The sequence below is a fragment of the Ictalurus punctatus genome, chromosome 9 (genome assembly GCF_001660625.3).
Source record: "Ictalurus punctatus breed USDA103 chromosome 9, Coco_2.0, whole genome shotgun sequence".
Taxonomy (NCBI): domain Eukaryota; kingdom Metazoa; phylum Chordata; class Actinopteri; order Siluriformes; family Ictaluridae; genus Ictalurus; species Ictalurus punctatus.
In genome coordinates, this window is record NC_030424.2 from 4,034,800 (window position 1) to 4,058,223 (window position 23,424).

General features: G+C 40.2%; 3 protein-coding genes across 5 annotated transcripts; 2 read left to right on the top strand and 1 right to left on the bottom strand.

The window, feature by feature from the left end:
* Nucleotides 1-468: 468 nt before the first annotated feature.
* On the top strand, nucleotides 469-3,993 carry fam177a1 (family with sequence similarity 177 member A1). Its single transcript, XM_017475999.2, has 5 exons — nucleotides 469-626; nucleotides 1,453-1,638; nucleotides 1,723-1,789; nucleotides 2,428-2,525; nucleotides 2,609-3,993. The coding sequence occupies exons 1-5, from the start codon at nucleotides 558-560 to the stop codon at nucleotides 2,768-2,770; spliced, it is 582 nt and encodes a 193-aa protein (XP_017331488.1). The 5' UTR covers nucleotides 469-557; the 3' UTR covers nucleotides 2,771-3,993.
* Nucleotides 3,635-8,560, bottom strand: ppp2r3c (protein phosphatase 2, regulatory subunit B'', gamma). 2 transcript variants are annotated; one of them, XM_017475994.3, is made up of 13 exons: nucleotides 8,373-8,560; nucleotides 7,726-7,850; nucleotides 7,145-7,249; nucleotides 6,864-6,976; nucleotides 6,682-6,779; nucleotides 6,427-6,497; nucleotides 6,102-6,234; nucleotides 5,637-5,692; nucleotides 5,469-5,544; nucleotides 5,236-5,372; nucleotides 4,936-5,073; nucleotides 4,681-4,740; nucleotides 3,635-4,512 (listed from the first exon to the last, which is right to left on the bottom strand). In XM_017475994.3, the coding sequence occupies exons 1-13, from the start codon at nucleotides 8,437-8,439 to the stop codon at nucleotides 4,324-4,326; spliced, it is 1,368 nt and encodes a 455-aa protein (XP_017331483.1). In that variant the 5' UTR covers nucleotides 8,440-8,560; the 3' UTR covers nucleotides 3,635-4,323. The 2 variants fall into 2 exon arrangements, with proteins under 2 accessions (XP_017331483.1, XP_053538459.1); XM_053682484.1 differs by having other exon boundaries at nucleotides 7,145-7,262; nucleotides 8,373-8,376.
* Nucleotides 8,561-8,614: 54 nt separating this feature from the next.
* On the top strand, nucleotides 8,615-22,849 carry prorp (protein only RNase P catalytic subunit). Of its 2 annotated transcripts, XM_017475991.3 has the most exons (8): nucleotides 8,615-8,740; nucleotides 8,993-9,969; nucleotides 10,488-10,535; nucleotides 10,823-10,955; nucleotides 18,745-18,852; nucleotides 21,836-21,978; nucleotides 22,390-22,585; nucleotides 22,673-22,849. In XM_017475991.3, exons 1-8 carry the CDS (start codon nucleotides 8,738-8,740, stop codon nucleotides 22,802-22,804), a joined length of 1,740 nt encoding a protein of 579 aa, XP_017331480.1. In that variant the 5' UTR covers nucleotides 8,615-8,737; the 3' UTR covers nucleotides 22,805-22,849. The 2 variants fall into 2 exon arrangements, with proteins under 2 accessions (XP_017331480.1, XP_017331481.1); XM_017475992.3 differs by having other exon boundaries at nucleotides 8,624-9,969.
* Nucleotides 22,850-23,424: the final 575 nt, after the last annotated feature.

A 23,424-nucleotide genomic window follows, 5' to 3' on the forward strand; every position in this document is an offset into this window, starting at 1 on the left:
AGTTTAAGCTTGGGATATTTGATGTTATCCTGATTTATTTTAATCTTACGTGACATGTAGGGAAATATATATATATATATATATATATATATATATATATATATATATATATATATATATATATATATATATATATATATAAACAAACACCTAAAGCTGACAAGCAATAAATTCACTTTAGCTGATATATGAAAGCCACAAGGTCATATAATATAAGTGCGTGTATAATTGCATGACTATCTCAAATGTTTTAACAGCAGAAAGAGGAAATATTATTTCTACTTTTTTTTATTATTATTTTTTTGTAAATTATACATAACTCTGTAATACGATATAATATAATAAAGCGGATAAAAAAATAACTCTGGCCTTAACTCCATCGTGCTCAAAGTGTTTGTTTTCGTCAACGATCAAAAGAGGGCGCTAGTGCTTTAAATTAGTGACTAAAATCCAACGAAGAAGAAAAAGATGGCGGAAGTTGCCGGTTGGAAAAACGGGTGGGGACAAAATAATAAAGCGTCACATTGAGCATCAAAACAAAAAAGGAAAAAAAGAAAATGGCGGAGCTGTCACTGTATCTTACAAACGCTAACGTGTCTCTGGGACAAACTATGGAACCTGAGAAAGTAGGTGGACTAGTTTAAATATAGTACTTACGTCTTAAAAGTCTGTTAGCTTCCTTTAATACACAATTCGTGGGTTTGTGTGGTAAAGTAAAAGTTATCCGTCTCGTTAGCTGTTGCTAAGGAAGTTAGCCGTGTTTTATTACTGACTCACACGCCTTAAATTATCTCTGTTATTAAATGTTTACGTTAAAGCCCGTGATTCTTAATTCTTCAGGTTCTGTGAGGTTTATATATTTATGTATTTATAAAACGCAATTATATTTAGTTTGAAATGATCTTTTTTTCCCCCCTCATATAAACACATCTGCATGTAAAAATAATAATAATAAACTTGTATTCATCTCGTTGCAGTGAAACAGGTCGCGTTTCTGTTTGTCATCGTGTTGAAGTCAACTTTTTTCTTTTCTTTGTGTAAATACAGAATGTAAACACTATAAACCGGTTTATAAACGAGTCCTGAGGTGTTTTACGATTCAGTTTGACCCTGTTGTCCCGGGCTGATGATGGCGTAAATCATTTAGTATGTAATGATTTATAAATGTTTCTGTAAAACCCTTTTAGTTGTAGAAATATTAACACAAAATTTTCTGTAGTGTTCGTCTAGACTCAGACAACACACACACTGTTCATGAAGCATCTGATATCATTTATATTTAAAAATGAAAACATTATCTCTTTTGTCATTATTTCACCATCGCATATTCCTGACTCCTGAAAAGAGAGAGAGAGAAAAAAAGAAGTGTTTCGTTATAATAATAGAGAATTTGTGCTGGAGCTTTGAAATAATAATAAATATGAATCTCTCAATGTGATGATGATGTTCCAGAGCTCCAGTGTGGTGAAGGACTTTGAGAGCGTGGAGCTCGGCGACACAGCGAAGAAGCAGAAGGTCCCACGCAGAACCATTTACTTTGCCAGCGGTGAGACGATGGAGGAGTTCAGCACAGACGAGGAGGATGAGGAAGAGGAAGAGAAGCGGCGCAAACAGACCGTCATGAGCACCATCGATCCGGTGTGTGTGTGTGAGAGAGAGAGAATCATCTCAATAAGTTTCCTAACTAAGATCCATTGGCTCACCGTGTCTTTGTATTTCTAGTCGAAATTGTCGTGGGGTCCGTATTTCTGGTTCCACATGTGGAGAGTGGCCACGAACACCATCTCAGGTAACAACACTTCTCACTGCGGAGGCGGGAAAACTCCAGCGCTTTCTGGATAGAACATTTACATGCACATATAATACCTAAACATATATACAGAATTTTGTATTTTATGTCGTTCTCCGGTACTGCAGTCGATCGGAACCGAGAAATAAATTCAAGACTGTGATTTTAATATTTTTGTAATTCAACCGAATATGAAAAGCTCTGATTTTATCGTGGAAGGTTATGGAGTCACAGCTTCCGAGACATCAGTAGCACGTATCACGAGCATGATTAACAAACGATGTATCGCCCGGGCTCGGTGTGTAAGACGAGAGGTAGCGTTTTCTGTCTAAAACATGCATAAATATTAGAGAGAAAAAAAAAGTGCACAATAAAGGAAAAAAGTAAAGTTTTAAACAATAATGCATTGCAAAAAAAAAAAAAAAAACAGAACTGATCTCGGAGTCAGAATGAACCTTGAACTGCCTGGATTTATTTTTCTCCATTCTATAATTTGCACCGATTTTTATAAATGTGATTCCAGACGTGAGTTTCTTTATTGCTATGACGACCACATCATGTCATAACCCCCATTTCAGGTGTAACGTTTGACTGTGTGTGTGTTGATGATGATGATGATGATTGTTTTTTGGTTTCAGTGTGTGATTATCTGGGAGAGAAAATGGCGTCACTGTTGGGCATCACCACGCCCAAGTATCAGTACGCAATCGATGAGTACTACAGGATAAAGAAAGAGGTAGTGTGTGTATACATTTAGACAGATCTTCTGACAGTTTAGAAATCACTTTGGCCTGATTGACCTCTGTGTTGCGTCCTCAGGAGGAAGAGGCTGATGAGGAAGATCGTCTTTCTGAAGAAGCCCAGCGGCGTTTCGACAATCAGCACCGTGACAAAGAACAGAATCCAACCATGGAGCAGCCTGAAGGAGCGAGTTCCTTCGTCAACATGAGCTTCGAAGTGGAGCAGGAGTCATCATCATGATCGAGTGCCTTTTCTCTACATTACTCTCTCTCTATCTCTCTCTCTCTCGCTGTAGGACTGAGTGACATCACTGACTCATTTCTTTAAATAATACTATATTTAACCAAGGAAACTCCTTAAATATTCATTTCTACATCTCTGTGTAAATGTATGTGTGTGTATGGACATGTATACGATAAGTGCATTAATACCTGAAAAACCCAAGTGTTGTGATTTTACACTTATGTTCAGAGGCGTGAGACACGATACACAATCTTCAGTGCATAATTATATCATACAAAACAAAACCGATCCGTTCACTGCCGATCCGATCCGGTTCAGTTCAGCCAACTTGAACTTTTCCGACATCTTCAGGACGGAGGAGTTTACGCTTCTTTGCGGTTTCTCGGTAACGTGCGTAACAAGCCGCGTTTTTATTCTTTTCCGTCTTGTTAACTTGAAGAGAGAGAATAAAGAGAGGGCTGGTGAGGGAAGGAGTGTTTAGAGCTGCTGTAATGTAAGTGAGAACAGGAACTGACTGCTTTAACGGACGTTCCACGACATTCAATGTAACTATAAAAAATAAAAAAAATTCTATTTAATTATTTTTTTTTATTTATAAACAACATTTCTTTCATGCAGGATACAATCCTGAGTTGGTAAACAATTTTTTTTTCATTCTAATTATTGTCCCATAAGAGAGAATAATCTGTCTGATCTCACAGCTGAACTTGATTTGATTTGAACACTGTTTATAAAGACTGAAAAGTGGAGTTTAATGTGAGTTTGATGTCGCTATCGTGTGATAAAGTGAAATACTGTGATGTAATAATGACCAGGTTAGACAATTATCATACATGGTTCTGCTCTTAAGGTTTATTTGCAAAAAAAAAAACAAAAAAAAACCAGATAAAACAATTCAGCCTTAATAGAAACTTCTAGAAGAACTCCTGAAGACTGGGAGCAAAATAACCATTTGTGTGAATCATTTCTAAATCATCATTACACTAGGGAATTATTTATATTTTTTTCTCATTAATAATTCACAAATTCATTTCACGTGTGTGTGTGTGTGGGGGGGGGTGTTCAGGATGTAAAACTGAGATGCTTTTAAAAAAAAACTGTATAATTTATTTATGTACAGTTCCTTTAAATGCTCTTTAACTTTTTAATATAATTTAGCTTGTTTAAAAAAAAAATGTACATAATGATGTGACTTTCTTTAATAAACTCTTGAACCGTCATCTTGTGTAATAAATGTTTAAATTAAAAATGTGCTAAACTGAACTGTATATATCTTCTACCAGATTTATTAGCACCCTTAGTTACTAAAGATGGGTAAATATATATAAATATAATAGTTATACAGGTTTTTTCCCCCCCCTAGATTAATTGTATTTCAATTAAAAGGTTTAGAGTTTTCCTCTTATTGTCAGTCTCTAACTAAGTAACCACAACCCATCGGTACCAAGGGTGCCAATAATTCTAGCACTGACACTAATATTGGTTAAACCTACACACCCAGACTGCATCTAGGCATCTCCGGGTTCTGGTTTGCGCAGGGTTTGACGTAGTCACGTGTCGTCCATGTCGGCGGAGCTGCTCTCGTCGGTGGTGACCAGCACCTCTCGGTTCTCGTACGTCCAGAAGCCGTTGAGGTCGATGAGGATGCTGGTGACCGTGTCGCCCTGACCACTGTTCACCAGATCCTGCAGCGTGAGCTTATACGGGTCTCTGGGCTTCACCATGTCGAAGATCTCGTCCTGTACAAGCACACACACATCTCAGGCATTAACACAGGCTGCAGCAGTACTGTGTAACACACACACTCTCTGTACACTTAATTTCCATTTAAGTTATCCTTTATGTTACTTTATCAGCTCAAGAGAAACTGGTTAGATGATCAAACAATGAGGTCAAAGGTCACATACCTTGACATCCTGAAAAGACACGGGCTCCTGTCCATGGATTTTCATCTGCTCCTGAATGGCCTACACACACACACACACACACAGTCATGACCCACAGTTACATTACAGTGCTATAACGACTTCCACTAAGAACCCTTCTTCTAACAAACCCTAACGTTTGGGACACAGCCTTAGAGCTGAAGTGTGTTAGAGTGAAATAAAGAAGAGAGCAGAGTGCGTTTCCTCTCGGTAAATAAACTCAAATCTTGATCTGACCCTGAAGAAGTAGTTGAGAGTGAAGACGTTGAGGTAGCCCTTGTTCTCCATGTCCAGCAGCTTGAAGATGTACTGCAGAGCTGCCGGTTCCTTTCTGTTCTCCAGAGCCAGGACAAAGTCCAGGTACGTCTTATAGTCCTGAAACACACACACACACACACACACACACACACACACACAATATCACTTTACACACACGATGAAAATAAAAATTATTCACTGACACAAAGTAAATATTGTGCAAATATTGTTCAAAGGAACCCAAGAGCTGTGATATTGAATGTGTGTGTGTGTGTCTACCATTTCCCCGTCGTAGGTGAGACACTCCTGATAAACACGGTCCAGGAAAACGCTGGTTAAGGTTCCCGTGCCGTAACGAGACAGTTCCTCTTTACTCAGCATCCCGTTATGATCCTTATCCAGGTTCAGGTACTGACCTACACACACACACCATTAAACACAATTTTTAAAAAAACAAAAACTAAACCGTGTCAGGATAATTATTATAAAAGTATGAATATTAATTTTTTTACCATAAACCCGGAGTGCAGATGGAGCCGAGAACCAGTTGGACTCCTGACTCTCTTTGGAAAGTTCCTCGTCTCTGAGCTGCAGATGAACGCACACGGATCGTGATAAAATTCATAACGTTTAACACGTGCGCTCAGAGCTTCTGTCTTCACGAATAAAATCTTCATTACCTCAAGCAGATCGTCCAGAAAACTGCAAGCCAGGATGTCCTGAATTTTAATTTTACCTGAAAAACAGAATAAGATTTTATAATAGGTTCTGTGTATTTCGGGATAAACAGGGAAACTCTCACTGTAACAGATTAATCTGTTTTAATCGATAAGATCCCATAACAACGTGTGTTCATTTGCTTGCGCAAGAGGGTCAATCGTAAACGGAAGAAGTGGGCGTGTCCTGGGTGACTTCATCACACGTAACGTATACGTAGAACACAATACGTGAACAAGGTTTTTGCGTGTGTCTAGTACCTCGCAGGATTAATAAAGCACACTGAACATGAGAAATTCATTTCCATCGACTCCGCCCACTATCTTACACTTTAAAAAAAAAAAAAAAAAGGGATTTAAAAATAAATCAGCCCTAAACAGTAAGGCGTGAATGAGAGACTGGATTGACGCTGAGGCAGATGGACGAACCTGTACGCAGAGGGTCGAGGAAGAAGAAGAACTTGCGCACGGCAGTACAGACGTAAAAAGAGTAGAAGGACTTCTCCAAGCCGTCCAGCTGAGGCAGAGTGGGGATCAGCTCCAGGATGTAGTTCTCCAAATCCTAAACACAAACAGAACAATAACACGAGCTGCCGTTATGCGGCGTGGGTTCACAAACACACCTCGCACTTATGTGGCTATTCGTTAGCCAATAGGAAGCAGACGGAGGCGGGGCTTGGGTCGTTCACAACGAGGTCTGTAGAGATCCGCAGATCTGTAGGGATACGCGCTGTAAACGTGTGAGGATACTCACAGACTCGCGTAGAAATCCCTGTCCCGCGACGTCATACAGACTCAGACCGATCCTCGTCTGGTGAAGCCACACTGACCACAAAACAGCACAGGAGAGGAGGAGAGAGGACAGATATTAAACTCTATTCACATTACGCTATGCCTTGAAGCTTCATGTTTGTGTGTGTGTGTGTGTGTGTGTGTGTGTGAGACCTCATTGACCTGTACACACACACACATTCCCTGACTGCAGATTTGACAGTGTATAATCCTTCACCTTTTCTCATGACGTAATTGAAGAACTGCATGATGGAGATGCGTCCGTACGGGTCGTTATGAAGCAGCTTGGCGTACACTCTGGCGGTGAAGAAGAGTCTGAGGAAGAGGAACGGAGTCTTATTATTATTATCATCAAACACACCGGACATCACGGCTCCATCATTTCCTCTGTCCACATACTTGCACTTTTCTCCTGCTTTCTCTCCGACCTTCAGGAAGCTCTCGTAGCTGATCATGGCTTCGTCACCGCTCGTAGGAGGCACTTGATGTTTATCCAGGAGAAACCACAGGTTCTGTGAGGCAAAAATACACACGGACATTAAACGGAGCATAGCAGGACATAACAAAAAAACACTTACTGCAAAGCTGTTAGAAGTGCTTATGCTGAAACAAGCGCATCCCAAGAGGAGCACGGTTTAAAGAAGACATCGGGAGAAAACAGGAACGGAACACTTCCTGACCTGTAACTCTTCGTTGTCGAGGAGCTCTCGGCTTTTTCTCTGCAGAAACACGGCTCTCGACTCCTCTCGCAGCTTCTGCAGCAGCACCTCGTCCTCCGCAGGAAGCTGTCGACGCATACTGACAATTAACGTGCGTCGACAATAGAAAATAGAGAAAATTGAATATACAAAAACGTACTAGAAATTCTAAAAAAGTATTATTCAAAATAATGAAGGAAACTTTAAATACATTGCAAAATAACCAAGATATGCAAGATAAAATAGTAATAAATTGGGTAAAGCACAGAATTGTAGCTCAGAGGGGGGGGAAAACACAAATTACTTGTTAAACATTTCTCAAAATGTTAAAAGATAAAAACAAATGTAAAACTAGGGGGAAACAAACTAAAGTAAATGTTTTAAGCTGATTTTTCTGAAGATGCTGCTCTGTCTCGCTCTCTTTCTAACATACATCCATCTTCTGTACGGCTTCCTACACAGGGTCGCAGGAAGCCAGGAGCCTGTCCCAGGCCCAAATACAACACGATCACCATCAGGATCATATTAAACTCCAGTGTTACTGGACGGAAGAGGACACTCACTCTGTAGTAGAAGCGTGGGATGTGTTTAAATGTCCCGTCTTTACTCCCTCCTCCCTTCCATTCCGTATAATATTTAGTGAAGAGCTCCGTCTCCTCGGCTTTCTTCTCTTCTTCACTCCTGCTGTCTGTAAGACAAACAAAAAAAGACTTCCGATTTCAAATGTCTTGTCCTCTATGAAGTTTATAAAGCGTGTAACTCCTGGATATCGCATTAGCTTCTTATACATGTTACCTAGATCTGACATAATTATTATCCATCTACATTTACTCCAGCTCTGCCCATTTAAAGAGATATACCAATTTGTTCCTATTAAGCTTTTTAAAAAAATTGTAGGTGATTTCCATGTACTTAGAAGCCATATTTTTTTTAATGGAAAGTCAAATATAAGTTTATTTCAGTCAGAAAAGCCCTTAATAAATAAATAAATAAATAAATAAATATTAAAACCTTGAACCAGTAATTTTACATTCAACAGTTTGCTGATAATTTAGTTGTTTATTTGTGTATTTATACATATAATACATATACACTATGTATTTAATAAGATTTTGCCTGCTGGTAAGTGTTAGCTTGATTATGATGAAAATAATGAATGACTCGAAACTACGTTAGCAAACTAGCTTATTAGATAAATAAGATATCACACCAGGTTTAACCGAGGCCAGTCTTCTTTTCAAAATATCTTTCCAGTGTGCACTTTTGTCGCTTGTCATATCTGCAGGTTTTCTAGTTTATAAAAAATAAAAATAAAAAGACTCCGATAATAAACAGAAGGTGTACTTTTCCCTTAAATAAATATTCATACGGTTAACCGACTGTTTACGTTTCCGCGTCGGTCGCATAATAATGACGTAACGGGGCTCGTCGCGATGCTAATGATGTCACTATAGCGGCAGCGTTGCTAGTGATATCTACATGAGGTGTTTGGGTGGTTTTCTTTTATATTTGAGGTGATTTAATGTAAGTGAACGCTGTTTTAACTGAAGGAAGAGAAGCAGAAGATTCCTTGTCATGGTCGGGTCTCTAATTTATTTTTATTAATTTGTGTGTGTGTGTTAGCGCTTTATTTTTAACGAGAGTGACAGTAATGTATGTTCTCTGACGTCTGATTTATTACTGCCAGACAGCTATATGAACAAAAGTTCATATGAGCTCTTGAAGATGTAATTTGAAGTCAAATTTCAAGTCATTTAAGATAAAATAAATAAATAAATAAATAAAAGCTACACGTCACAATTTTTGTCATTGTGTTTTCTGTCAAATCAGCTGAAAAAACAGTTTGCAATGGGATCCTTTATTCTAACAAATTCAAGGACTTGTCTCAAGAACCTGTGCCCCCTACTTAGGCACCCTCTTTATCACCAGCGTGCACCGCAAAAGAACAAGCAGCCTAATAATCATTCTTATTGCACTAATGGAGAGAGAAGACCATCAGCGTTTCATGGCACCAAGCACAGAGACTTCACTCAGAGAGAGAGAACTTCATTCCCAAAGTCAGTGTTTGCAGCCGGCAATGCTAGAAGAACTGCTGAGATTTTAAAGAGGAAATCAGGAGCAGATCAGGAAAAGGTCGGTACGGGTTCACCAAAAGGCCGGGCGGCCTGTATAGCTGAGGTTCCTGACCGGGCTCTGAGCGTTTCGGAATGGAGAGATCTAAAAAGCAGCTCGTCCAGGCCGGAGCGCTTCGAGCTGAGGATGATGGAGGGAATGCTTGCCGCTAAAGCTGACATCAGCATCGCTAAATCTCTCCTCAACTACGTCGCTGATGAAAAAGGAACCCTGCCGTACGAACTGCTGCTCAGGTTTCTGACGCTTTGCGTTTCTGGTGGCCATCACTCGGAAGTTTCCGACGTCTACGACATCATGAAGAGCTGCTTTAAGACTCTGGACACAGGAGCGTACAGTCTGTTTGTGAAAGGCCTGAGTCAGACCGAACGCTGGAGGGAAGTCCTGATCATCTTGGAAGACATTAAGAAGGTCATCACACCGTCATCCAGGAATTATGGCGATGCTGTCAGCGGGGCTGTTCTCCATGGCGACAGGGAGACGGCGTGGCGTCTGTATGGTGAGCTGATGGATCAGGGACTCATGCCCAATCAGGAAACATGGCGGTGTTTATTTGAGAGTGGCGTGAGTCAGCATGCAAACAAAGACGAACTCCTGGCAATCCTGACCTACATGAGAGAAAACCAGATTTATCCGGAGGAGAAGCTGGTCAGAAGCCTTAAAGCGTGGTTTGAAAGGTAAGGAAATGCCACGTAAGGGGTGGAACAGTATGATAAATTCCCAGTAACATCATCTTCTATACCTTTGCCACTCCCTCACAAGCTAGTGTTGGGTTTGGCAGTGTGTCAATCAAGCAAACCACGCCCCTAGATAATAGTAATGGTCTCAGCAGCATTTTTGGGAAATTTGCTATGATTACAAAAAAATAGATAAAACATTTTTAGATATGTTTCTGTTACAACGTTCAATATTAATACCAATACATATACGCACACTAGTATCTCTCAAAGTGAACTGTTTATACTGTATATAACTATTTCCGATTTCCTTATCAAACTATATCATCACACCAATATAGCTTCACGTCCCTACACCTTAAACAGTGCTTTTTTTTTTTTGCCTTCTTTTTTCCTCATCTTTTGACATTCATAACATAAGCTTCATTTGAAACCACCGTTATTAAACCCTTAAACACATCCGAAACCACCATTCTGAAAGTCGAGCTCTGAAGGCGTGGATTTTTCTCTCGTTACAGTTTACCAGATGAGAACTGGAGAGGGAAGTTTACTTCTGTGGATCCCAGGTGCGTAACTAAATGAATTTCTTTTAAACATTTGTCTTTGTTGTAATCCCAAATTAGATAAAGCTCATTTCTGCTAACACGGGTTTGAGATTTTTAATCCCGAAACGGATACTTTGAGCTGTAAATGCTGAAGTAGAATGGCTACTAATGCAGAAATTAAAACAGACTTATTTGACAGATTCATTCATCCAGAGCAAACAGCTGAAAGCGCAGTGATACAAAGTACTACTATGAAAAGAAAGAAAATAGTTTACAAACAAAATGAACATGTTTGCTTTGTTGGACAGAGGAGTGTGTCAGAGCTGTGGGACAGAACTGGAGTCCATCCAGCTTACGGAGGAGGAATACGCCCAGCTAAAACACAGAGTGATGGAGGACGTGATCGAGGGCCGGGACGTCTTCAATAAGACCACACCTGAGGTTCGCTTCACTTCCTTCAACTTTTGTTTATACCTTATTTAAAACAAACACACACTACAGAAGGAAGTCACCTGGCAGGGGGAGATGTGCAGAACTGACAGGACTGAAGGGAACTGCACATAATCTCACATTCAGTAATTAAAAGAAGTATAGGAACAGTGTGTGAACAGCATGGGAACAGTGTGTGAACAGAGTAGGAACAATGTGTGAACAGGATGGGAACAGCATGTGAATGGGAACAGGATGGGAACAGTGTGTGAACAGGATGGGAACAGTATGTGAACAGGATAGGAACAGTGTGTAAATGGGAACAGTATGGGAACAGTGTATGAAAGGGAACAGCATGTGAATGGGAACAGTGTGTGAACAGGATGGGAACAGTGTGTAAATGGGAACAGGATGGGAACAGTGTGTAAATGGGAACAGTGTATGAACAGTATGGGAACAGTGTATGAACAGGATGGGAACAGCATGTGAATGGGAACAGTGTGTGAACAGTATGGGAACAGTGTATGAACAGGATGGGAACAGCATGTGAATGGGAACAGTGTGTGAACAGTATGGGAACAGTGTATGAACAGGATGGGAACAGCATGTGAATGGGAACAGTGTGTGAACAGTATGGGAACAGGATGGGAACAGTGTGGGAACAGAATAGGAACAGTATGAGTATTATAATAGGTTGCAATGCTTTCTGGGAAAGTTGTGCTTATGCAGCGATGTTGACTTCACCCCTCATTTAACAAAGTTGAGCTGAGCTGATAAACTTTCCAAGCTGATTTCCCTTTAAAGATGTCACCAAGGGGACTTTACCAAGGGAAAGTCGATGAGTTTAGTGTTTAAGGCAGTTTTGGAACCCAATTTTCCTCATACCAGTCCTCCTCTCTTTCTTTCTGCACGCCGTCCATTTACATTTACAGCAGTGACCACCAGGTGGCAGAGACGTCACATCTGCGTATTCATTTCACCAGTCCTATCCCCTCTGTACAGATCTACTCACTTATTTATTGCTCTGAAACGAAGCCGGAATTCCAAACATGATTATAAAAAGACTTCAATCTTTCAGTGTGTTACAGATGAGGGTCTAAACATTGCGCATGCCTATAATCATTTACACGCTACATCACGATATTTATCACCAGCTGTCCGGTCGGTGTAAGCCACGTGTTTGGACAGTGAGGTAAAGTCTGTCCCATCTGAAAGCTAGAATTAGGGACAGCTGTCTTTGTCCTTATTTTGGACATTTGACCAGTGTATGTCCCTCTCAGAGAAGGCAGTCCCATCGTTCCATTTACAGTGTGGGAGTTTCCGGCTCTTAAAGTGACGAGACGGATTCAAGCGAAACGTCCAGCCGAGACAAATTTAGCGTGTGACGTTTTCATCTTTAGTGTGCCAAGTCATGAAATCATATTGCCAGCAGTTTAGCACGTTAGGAGGTATGGCCTAAAAAATATCGAATATATATACACACACGTGTGTGTGTATATATTTGGGAATAAATTTGCCTACGTTTTATTTTTACCAGAATTTTTTGCTTTAGTGTTCCTGGTCTTTACGCTGCTTTTTCCCAGGCGCTCAGTCTGCAGAAGTAAATAGAGCAGACTTGCTGCCTACTGCCACATTTAGATGTGAGTTAGGGGCTTTCCAGGACACACACTCTCACGTGTATGTGTGTGTGTGTGTCAGTTTAGCCTGTGTACACATCAGCCAGATTTAGGAGATAGTCAACACACGGTGTCAAACGTCTCCACTGAAATTCCCTCTGCAGCAGGAACACGGCGGTTATTTATGTTTCTGTGCAAATCATTTCCACTAAAGTCTCTTTTCATACGTAAAGTTGATTTATAATCAGTCCTGCCATCATCTTACATGATTATTAGATCAGTCGTACTCTAGATGCTTGACTCAGTACGTACAGTACTGATGTTCCAAATCACTCTGCATAGTGTTATACGTGTATATATAAAATATTGACGTGCATTATATTTTCTTAATGTATTAATTTATTAGATAGGGACAGGATTGTTCATATTAATATATCAGCGTGCATGTGTATTTCTTCCGTATGCAGTGTTTTGTTCGGGAGTAGACGGCCTGCTTGTTTTTGTTTTTTTAAGGTCATTAGATAAAGTGTTTGAGGTTTAAGACGGGAGTTTTTTTCTCTGCAGGACAAATGCAATGTCGTAATCTGTGACCAGAATAAAATACTAAGACGTTAGAATACTATCATGTGTTAAACTGCCTTTTCTGTAAAAGTTGTGGACATTGTGCAAGTGGTGTGTGTGTGTGTGTGTGTGTGTGTGTGTGTGTGTGTGTGTGTGTGGGGTGAGATGCTCGTTTGTGGGTGTTATGGCTGAGGCGCGTTCATGGCACAAAGGAGTTTCACATTTCAGCCCTCAAAGGCCTCTCACATGAGTGACCATGGAAAGTCCCTGTGTGTATATGTGTATATATATGTGTGTGTGTGTGTGTGTGTGTGTGCGTGTGTGTGGCCCCCCCACTGCTGAAGTGAAACCAACCCAGGACTCTGCAAATCCTCCCACAGAACACACACACACACACACACACACACACACACACACACACACACACACACATACACATACTTTATTTAAAGCACATATTTATAGCACATTAAGTATTGCAAAATGATGTTTATAAACCACTGTTAGTGGATTTCTGCAAGGAAAGAAAGAACGTTATGTTTAATGTGATTTGGGCGTTATGTGAGCTGCACAGAGCTCTACGATGCTGTCTAAATAACAAGTTGTGCTTTTTATCCATTTATAGCTACATTTAATGCTGTGGAACATCGGTGAAGCGAGTTAGTTCCTGTTGTCGCTTACGTTATAGCAGCTATAAACACTCGTTCCCTCACCTGCCCTCTCTTTATTCTCTCTCTTCATTCTCTCCCTTTATTCCCTCTCTCTATTCTCTCTCTTTATTCCCTCTCTTTATTCCCTGTCTTTATTCTCCCTCTCTCTATTCCCTCTCTCTATTCCCTCTCTCTATTCCCTCTCTTTATTCCCTCTCTTTATTCCCTCCCTCTATTCTCTCTTTTTTCCCTCTTTATTCCCTCCCTCCATTCTCTCTCTCTATTCCCTCTCTCTATTCCCTCTCTTTATTCTCTCTTTATTCCCTCTGTCTATTCTCTCTCTTTATTCCCTCCCTCTATTCCCTCTCTTTATTCTCTCTCTTTATTCCCTCTTTATTCCCTCTCTTTATTCTCTCTCTTTATTCTGTCTCTATTCCCTCTCTTTATTCCCTCTCTTTATTCTCTCTTTATTCCCTCTGTCTATTCTCTCTCTTTATTCCCTCCCTCTATTCCCTCTCTTTATTCTCTCTCTTTATTCCCTCTGTATTCCCTCCCTTTATTCTCTCTCTTTATTCTGTCTCTATTCCCTCTCTTTATTCCCTCCCTTTATCCCCTCTCTCTATTCCCTCTCTCTATTCCCTCCCTCTGTTCTCTCTCTCTCCAAGTTAAGACAGAAAAAACAAAAGCGACGCAGCTTGTCGTATTGGCGAGAAAGCGCAAAGAAGCGTAAGCTCCTCTGTCCCGAAGACGTGGGAAAACTTCTGACACTGGAGACTCCTTCCATAAATGCTAAATAAATGACATAAACCGTATCAGCGATCACGCGCGTTTTTAATCGCCCGTTTATCATCAGTGTTCGCTGTGCACGTCCCTGTGAATGAGTAATAGAATGGGTGCGTTAAAAACCTGTGAGGCATAAAAAATTTTTAAAAAAGGGATGGATGAGTTTGATGCTTAAAGTCACGCATCAGGATAAATAAACGAAGCCTCTTGTCTGGTTATTTTAACGTCAGGTCACATGTCTTCACACGTGAGAGTGATCACTGATGGGTTAATTGATATTTCGTAATATTCTTCTCAGCTGCCTGAAGGTCGTTTACATTTGTGTGTGAGTAATGCTGTGGTGTTTTAAGTGCGAACAATGTGGTGCATCCCAAATAAAAATAACCAATGATTCTGGTTTATTATAGCGCGCTTGGTAAGGCGACGTTAGAAACGTGTTAATCACGTGCAAAAGTGACTCACACTGTGGTGTTCAGGAAGAACAGACCGATTTACTATACCTCCCACACCTCCTCTATATTCCTCTCCTTGTTAACGTTTAACATGAACACCTTCTTTATGATCTTTCCTCTGCATTCTCTATCAGAGCTTTTCACTTCCTTACGAGTCGAAAGTTTGTACACCCCGCCCTAAGAAGGTTTCTTTTTTTTTTCCGTTTTTATCCGAGCAATCTTGGCATTGTCTCTCGCCCAGCTTCATGACGGAGCTTCCCAAATCCGTCGAGAGCGCCTTCTGTACGAAACGAAAATGTACAAATTCAATTCGATTCAGAAATGCATTTCTACGTGGGCGTTACACTTCTATATCGGCTGAAATCTCAAATGGCTTTTTTCCAAAATAAAAGACTTGCATGTGCCGTATATGTGCGCGTTTACGTTTAATCTAATGATTAGAGCCATTTCCCCCCCGTGTTTACACACACACCCATTTCCTCTCGAAACCTAGAACTGTTAAGGGTTTTTTAACTGTCTCTCAGGGGAACCCTTAAAGGCTCTATGTAGAATCCTGCAGCAGAGTGTCTCCTCATATACAACCCTTTCTATAGAGTTTCAGAATTGTTCATTATCTAAAGAGCCCTCGAAGAACCCGTTTTAAGAGTGTGTGTGTGTATTAGGTGTGCGAGACAACACTTAACAACCTGTCAGGAGTTTCACATTTAGCCGCTTGGTACTTAGTACACTGTTAGAAAAAAGAAAAAGGGTTCTTCAAGGATTCATGGGATAATTAAGGGTTCTCCGAAAAGGGTTCTACTGAGTTATTTGAGACACAGCTTTAAGTTCTAAATGAAAGAAATGAGATTGTGCAGGCTAGCATGTGTGTGCGCGTGTGTGTGTGTGCATGCATGTGAGTGTGTGGGTTAATGGTTATGTACCGTGCCGTACCACACCCGCTGCACACACACACACACACACACACACACACACACACACACACACGCAAGGCATCGTCACACTCACATACACACACGTGACCTTATCACTCGGAGTGGGAATCCCCACGCTTTCTGTTCTCATTGAGCTTTGACATCGCCATGACAACAAACCTGACATCTGCAGCAATAAACACACCTTCACACACACACTGTACATATATAACCCTACTGTTCTCAGAAAGGATAAACATGTGATTGTGTATTTAATTATAGCTTTGTTTACATCCATTTAAAATGTCAATTGTCAGCCGGTTTTTCCACAGTGCACACACACACACACACACACACACACACACACACACACACACAAGCTTCTATTAATAATAGCTTTGATAATCTAGAAATAGAAATCTATATATAACACTTTCTATAAAATGCAGCTCAGAGGAGCTTGCAGTGCAGAGATTAAAAAATAAGGACATCACACACACACACACACACACACACACACACGGCTGTAGTTTTCTGAAAGGGTTTGTTAGTGTTAGTCTTAATAATAATGATAAGGTTCATGCAGAAAAAGGCTGCATGAAAATATCAGCGTAACACCTGCAAAAAAGAAAATGATCATCATAGTTTATTTGTGTATGAAAAGCAGCAGTGAAGGAATTATCATCAACACAAATAAGAAAATAATATAAAGGTGTTGTTTGTAGAAAAATAGAGTTAATGCAGATCCATGACGATATTATTATTATTATTATTATTATTATTATTATTATTATTATTATTATTCCAGCCATTAAAAAAGAAAAAAGAAGGGAAAATGCAGTAACACACCTGCACGCAGTGTGTGTGTGTGTGTGTGTGTGTGTGTGTGTGTGTGTGTGTGTTCAGAGAGTGGAAGAGTGAATTATTAAGTTACAGACCGTTATAATGAAAAGAATAAAAAATAATTTATAATAAGAGCTTAATAAGTCATTTTTTTCTGTAGCTCTGTCTGTTCTGTTCAAACGCAGGATAGACGACTTTACGGTCCAAACTGCAAAACATACAGGAAGTAACACACACACACACACACACACACACACACACACACACATACAAGTGCACTTGTGGTTTTTCCCCTCACATTCTTTTTGTGTTTTGGTATCAGGACATTCTAGAAATCGTCCATAGATCTGCTGCGACAGAACTGAAAGCGTGTGTGTGTGTGTGTGTGTGTGTGTGTGTGTGTGTGTGTGTGTGTGTGTGTGTGCAACCACTCTGGTTCACTCTGGCTTTTGGTTTGGGATAAACACAACAATCAGTTCCTCCTACACACACACACACACACACACACACACACATTAACAATGCTGCAGCATCAATCATCAGGAAAGTGTAGAGACAGACAGATGAGTAGAGACAGACAGATGAGTAGAGACAGACAGATGAGTAGAGACAGATGCATGAGTAGTGAGAGACAGACAGACAGATGTGGGGAGACAAACACACATGTAGAGACAGACAGTTGAGTAAAGACAAAAAGATATGTTACGACAGACAGGTACACACAGTGAGACAGACAGGCTTACAGACAGACAGCTGTGTGCAGAATGATGTACAGAAAGAAAGACATGTACAGACCTGCAGAGAGAGGTATGCTTACAGACAGACATGTAGAGGCACGCACATGCAGAAGGTCAGGTGTGTAGAGACAGGCAGCTACGTTTAGAGACAGACATGTACAGACAGACAGACAGATATCTACAGTACATACAGTAGTGTGTGTTAGATCTTGGGATTTGGATGGTAATAAATGCTTTATAAGTGATTTATTCCACTTGACCTGTGATACATGACCGTGAGACACTTGTCTGTCTCTCTAGGAGCAGTGAGACAGCTTCAGCACAATTCCTTCAGTCCTCCTGTGGTTCAGAGGATGTTCTAGGGACGTTCCAGCTGTTATGGAGCAGAACAATGCTGTGTTCTTGTGCTCGTGATGTAAATCTAACGCTGTGTTCTTACACACACACAGCTTCTCATCTGCACACACACACACACACATACACACAGCTGCTCACAGACAGAAGGAAGATCAGCATCTCCTCTGACTTGTAGGTCATGGAATTCACGGACTTCCTCCTCGGTTTTCCTCTTTTGTTTTGGTTTGAATGGGACGCTGGTGTGCGGCCAAGGACATGCTGAACCGAGCATGAAAAGCAAACTGAGCGGGGAATTCCAGCTGGAGCCGAGCCAGGAACACTCCACCCTCACCTCAGAACTTCACCTCCACACACACCCCTCTGTTCTTCACAAAATGCACAATCCACACACGCTTCTCATGCCACAGTACATTCCATGTTGGTCTGTATGTTTACAAGTCCTGCAGCCTACACACACACACACACACACACACACACACACAGCATATAGCAGAGTGTTTTACTTATAAAGAAAAACTTTACCTCTGTCTGTTACAAACGCTGACACTGGAGACTCTTCCATAAATGTTACAGAAACACGTTTCCCCTTACAGAAAACTTCACTGTATCAAAGATATGACGTAAACGAGCCGTTACTATAGAAACGACGCGCGCATTCATATAAACCTGCACTACTTACAGAGATGCTGTTATAGAGAATTAATCAACACCTCCTGACCAATCACAATCCAGCACTCAATCCAGTGGTGTAATATTTTAATAACGTATTTATATTTGTTCAGTTCCGGCATGAGTTTATGAACCAAAACATCACCGTGTGGTTCTTCTCTGAACTCCAAAAATAACTTTGCGACTTTTCGTTTTGTTTTTTTGTTTTTTTTTTAAAAACAGGAGCTGGAAAGTTTTAAGAGCTTTGTGAAGAAAAGACCCGCGTTTGATGTCATCATCGACGGCCTGAACGTGGCGAACATCACACCGAAGTGTGTCAAATCACAGACGGTGAGTGTTCCGTGTGTTGGGATTCATTCAGCTTGATAAACTTGATAAATCTTTCATCATGTTTCTGTTTTAAAATGGAAGAAACGATGAATGCGTACACGTAAAATGATATCTATTCGGGGACGTAGAGCTATAGAGCACGATGCCGATCTGCCGGCTATACACGTCCGTTACTAGCTAGCGACATTAGCCTCGTAGCTGGAAACCAAAGACGCAAACGTCAGACGAGGGTTTCGTCTGATTTGTGGTAAAGGACGTCGTTCGATTTTTCTTCCTTTAATGGAGACTTCTTTATGAACTTGGAAACATGTAGCTTATTAAAACAGCGTAATAAATAATTACCATGCAGCCCTTAATGTTAACTTTTAAATATATTTCATTTATTACTGTAATACATCATCAAGGCTGGATTCCGTGTGCTCTGCGTACATTTTTATTTGATTTATTTTTTTGCCACACTAAAAACACCAATAATAAATGTTTATGTATGAAATAATTTTGTGATTATTATTATTATTATTATTATTATTATTATTATTATACATGTGCGGTGATGTTCATTTCGGGAACTGTTCCAGTAACCAGTAAAGCCTGTAAAGTGTTTGAAAACAGCTCATGAATGAAGGAAACCTGAAGCGTGAAATCCGACTGCATGTTAATCGTGCAGATTAATCTGACGCTTTCCACTCGACGAGGTTAATAATTCCGAAAGCCCACAATTACTCATCGCTAAGAAAGGGAAAAGCCTTCTGATTAATTAAGCGCCTCATCCGCGAGTGCAAGTGCGAGTCCCTGCTGGTTTTTATTTTTGCGTCTGACCTTGTTCCAGTTTTCTATTCTCAAAACGTTTCTTGGCTTTGACTAGTCCGCTATTTTCAGTTATGTTACCCCCACCCCCACCCCCCACCCCCACCCCGTCGATTTCACCCACCAGCATCGGTGTGCTTAACGGGAAAAGGTCAGAGGTCAACCACTAATCCTTCCAGGGGGCGTCAGACATACGGAAACCAGTCTGATAACTGTTCTAATCTGTTTTCTAGATTAAAATAAAATTATAATTTTAATAATAAATTATTAAAATAATTTCAGTTCAGGTGGGCTGCACCTGAACTGAAAGATTTGTTTAAAGGGGTCATGATGTGATTTTGAATCTTTTTTCTCTGTAATGTTTGAGTGTAATGTATCTGTTTGTGCATGTATAAACTCTGCGAAGTCCCAAAACACTCATTTTCCCTGCAAAGGGATTTATTCTATCTAGCAGAGAGCACTGCTCCAGACCCGCCCGAAACACGTCGTTCGAAGTCCAGATTTACTTCCGTAATTTCTCTACGTCACGGCGTGCACTATCAGCATAATCCCGCGCCAAAGGCAGGAGTGAAGAAAGAAGGCGGGGCTTCAGTGAATTCAGGCGCCGTGTCGTGGAGACGCTGTGTGTTTAGCCTTGCGGAAACGGACGTATTTTGAATCGGTGGTTACTGTTTATTTATAACACTGTTCCTGATCAGTACAGCCCGAACACTTGCTTGATGGAGAGGGTGAATACTTGCTTGATAACTTGATAAATACTGATAAATCGACACATTTAAGAGATATTAATGGTCTACACTCCGAGAGGTACTTAATAAAGGTACTTTTCCTCGTCACTTCCGTACTTATCTTGTGGATCTTTAACCTGCGTGTTTTATTATCTTTAACAGTACGTGTACTTCAGTGCTCGATTAGGTACAGTTACACATGTTAAATTATCGTAAAGGTAGAAAGTACAAAAGATCGTACCCTTGCCGGAACCACACCAGCCATGAGGAAGAGTGCGGCTGTTCCGGCCCACGTGACCCTAGACTCATGGTTTCTTTTCATCTTAAACGCAAAGCTGGTTCTTTCCTTTTCACATGATGGGGTTAAAGGTCGTGTGTTAAACAGGTCGTTCTGGTGAGCGCGGTGATTTCCAGCTCGTGTACAGGACATAGTTCACTTCCTTATGGTGAATTAGCAGAAATGATTTCAGCTGCTGATCGCAGCAGTGTGTGAGGGAACAGGGGAAACACACCCTCGTCCACGTTTCTTTTAAAAAAAAAAAAAAAAACCTAACAAAGTATAAAATTACGTATACACAAACACATATATTCAGTAATACATCATCACCTGTTTCTAGTTTCAAATTGTCTTATTCTATTAGCAAATAAGTTTTTTTTATTTATTTATGAATTTTATGTTACGTAAATTTCCTGCGTGTATATATATATATATATATATATATATATATATATATATATATATATATATATATATATATATATATAAAATGTAAGGTTACAAAGAACCCTCTGACTTTTAGCAGATAAGCGACTGATGTCCTGTTAATAAAAAAAAAATCCACGTGTTTGTTCATTGTGTCCAGCAGCATTGATTTGTAATCACAGGTATTTATAGAAACCGGCACCATGTTCCCGGCTGAGCGTCACTTCCTTGTCTATTAATTACAGTACGCTAAGGTGCTGCTATTCATAACTCCAGGAAGAAGGATATGAACCTCAGCACGGCTCGTTATTCGTAGAATACAACATTCCAGTCTATTCCTCAACTGATTATGATTAGAGTCTGGTCTCTGCGCATTTCCTTTACTTGTAAGACGCAGATTCCTCTGCACCAGGAAGTGTGTCCAGCGTGCAGAGTGGGGATGAGTCACTTTCCCACCCGCTGCTGTGTGTGATTGTTACACTGTGGGTCTGGGACGCATCAGTCACAACACGGGGGGAATTCCTCTCACAGAAATCCTGTGAGCAACACTTCATCATCACCATGATCATCATCACCGTCATCATCATCACCATCCTCCTCATGAATAAACATTTCACATCATCATTCAGAACTAAAACTTCAGCTACCACTTCCTTTTTCCCCCAACAGTAACATCATCCCTGACTGTAACATATTCAATGTGTGTGTGTGCGCGTGTGTGTGTGTGTGTGTGTGTGTCCTGTAGCTGTTAGCAGTGGTCTCGGAGCTTCAGGGTCTGAACATTCTGGTTCTGGGCAGAAAACACATGCAGCAGCCGTCACGAAACTGGAACAGACACGACATGAACCAGATCAAACAGAAAGCACACTGCTTCTTCACCGAGAACATGTGAGTGACACACACAGTCAGACAGACAGACACTCGCGCAGTACACTGCTGATGTGTATCCATATCCAGCTGATAAGTATTGATTCATGGCCAGAGTGTAAAATTCATGAATAAACTCTACTCCAGACTTGCTAAATAACATTAGGAAATCTGTTACACAGATAATGACTAAATGAAGTGCAGATTATATATATATATATATATATATATATATATATATATATATATATATATATATATGTATATGTATATATATATATGTATATGTATACACATTTATTTATTTATTTATTTTTTCACTTTGGGTAACAGCACATCCTCTTGCATCCCCTGTTTTTTTGTTTTTTTTTCATGAGAGTTGTGATGTCACTCAGTGAACACATCCTAATTGTTTCTCTGTCCTGATCTCAGCTCGGAGGATGACCCGTTCCTGCTTTACGCCGCATTGCATTCTGGGAACCACTGTAACTTTGTGAGCCGGGACCTGATGAGGGATCACAAGGCGTGTCTCCCGGACAACGCCACACGACGCCTCTTCTTCAAGTGGCAGCGAGGACATCAGCTTGTGCTCAGCAACTTCATCCCAGGGAAAAGGATTCACTTTCAGGTGAGTACAGAGACAGAAATGTAGACACATTTGTTGACATCTGTGCAGAAATGTCACAGATGTTTTGTTCAATTTATCCTTTTTCAGAGGACGTCACTCTATGATACCGTAGTCCAGAGTCACGGAAAGACGTGGCACGTACCCTATGATGAGGATAGAGGAGACCGGAGCACGTATGAAGTTCCACAGAGGTGGCTGTGTCTCAGTAATGATGTGTGAAATGTGTACTATACAAATTAATAAAGAAATGGATTTGTTGGTTAATGTGGTGTTTATACAGCTAATAACGTGTGTGTGTGTGTGTGTGTGTGTGTGTGTGTGTGTGTGTGTGTGTGTGTGTGTGTGTGTGTGTGTACTGCTTTGGGAACCAATAATTATGAAATAAATGGATAAACAGAATGGGTTTCTATGTGATAAAACTTTTTTAATTAATTAAAAATAATATATGCAATTACTATTACACAGACGACTTTAAATATAAGATGAAAGAATATAATGTAATAACATCGTTATAAAGTTAATATAAGGCGTTTTGTGTGTTTATTTCCTACACATAATTTACATTTAAAGTGATTATTATTCTTTTCAAACATTGGACCAATTACTAATATGAATGTGGATTTGACATTTAAATATTAGTTTCAGTCTAACAAATATGTATATAAAGTATTTTGGATAGTCAAGAACTTAATAAAACATAAATATTAGCTACACTGAAAGTCTATAGTTCGGTAACCCGGATATAAATCCGCCATTTTTAATTTTGGCGCAAGTATTTCCGGGGTCGTTAAACGCTTCACATCACTTGGTGTCGTGAGTTATTTATCCCACCCGTATTC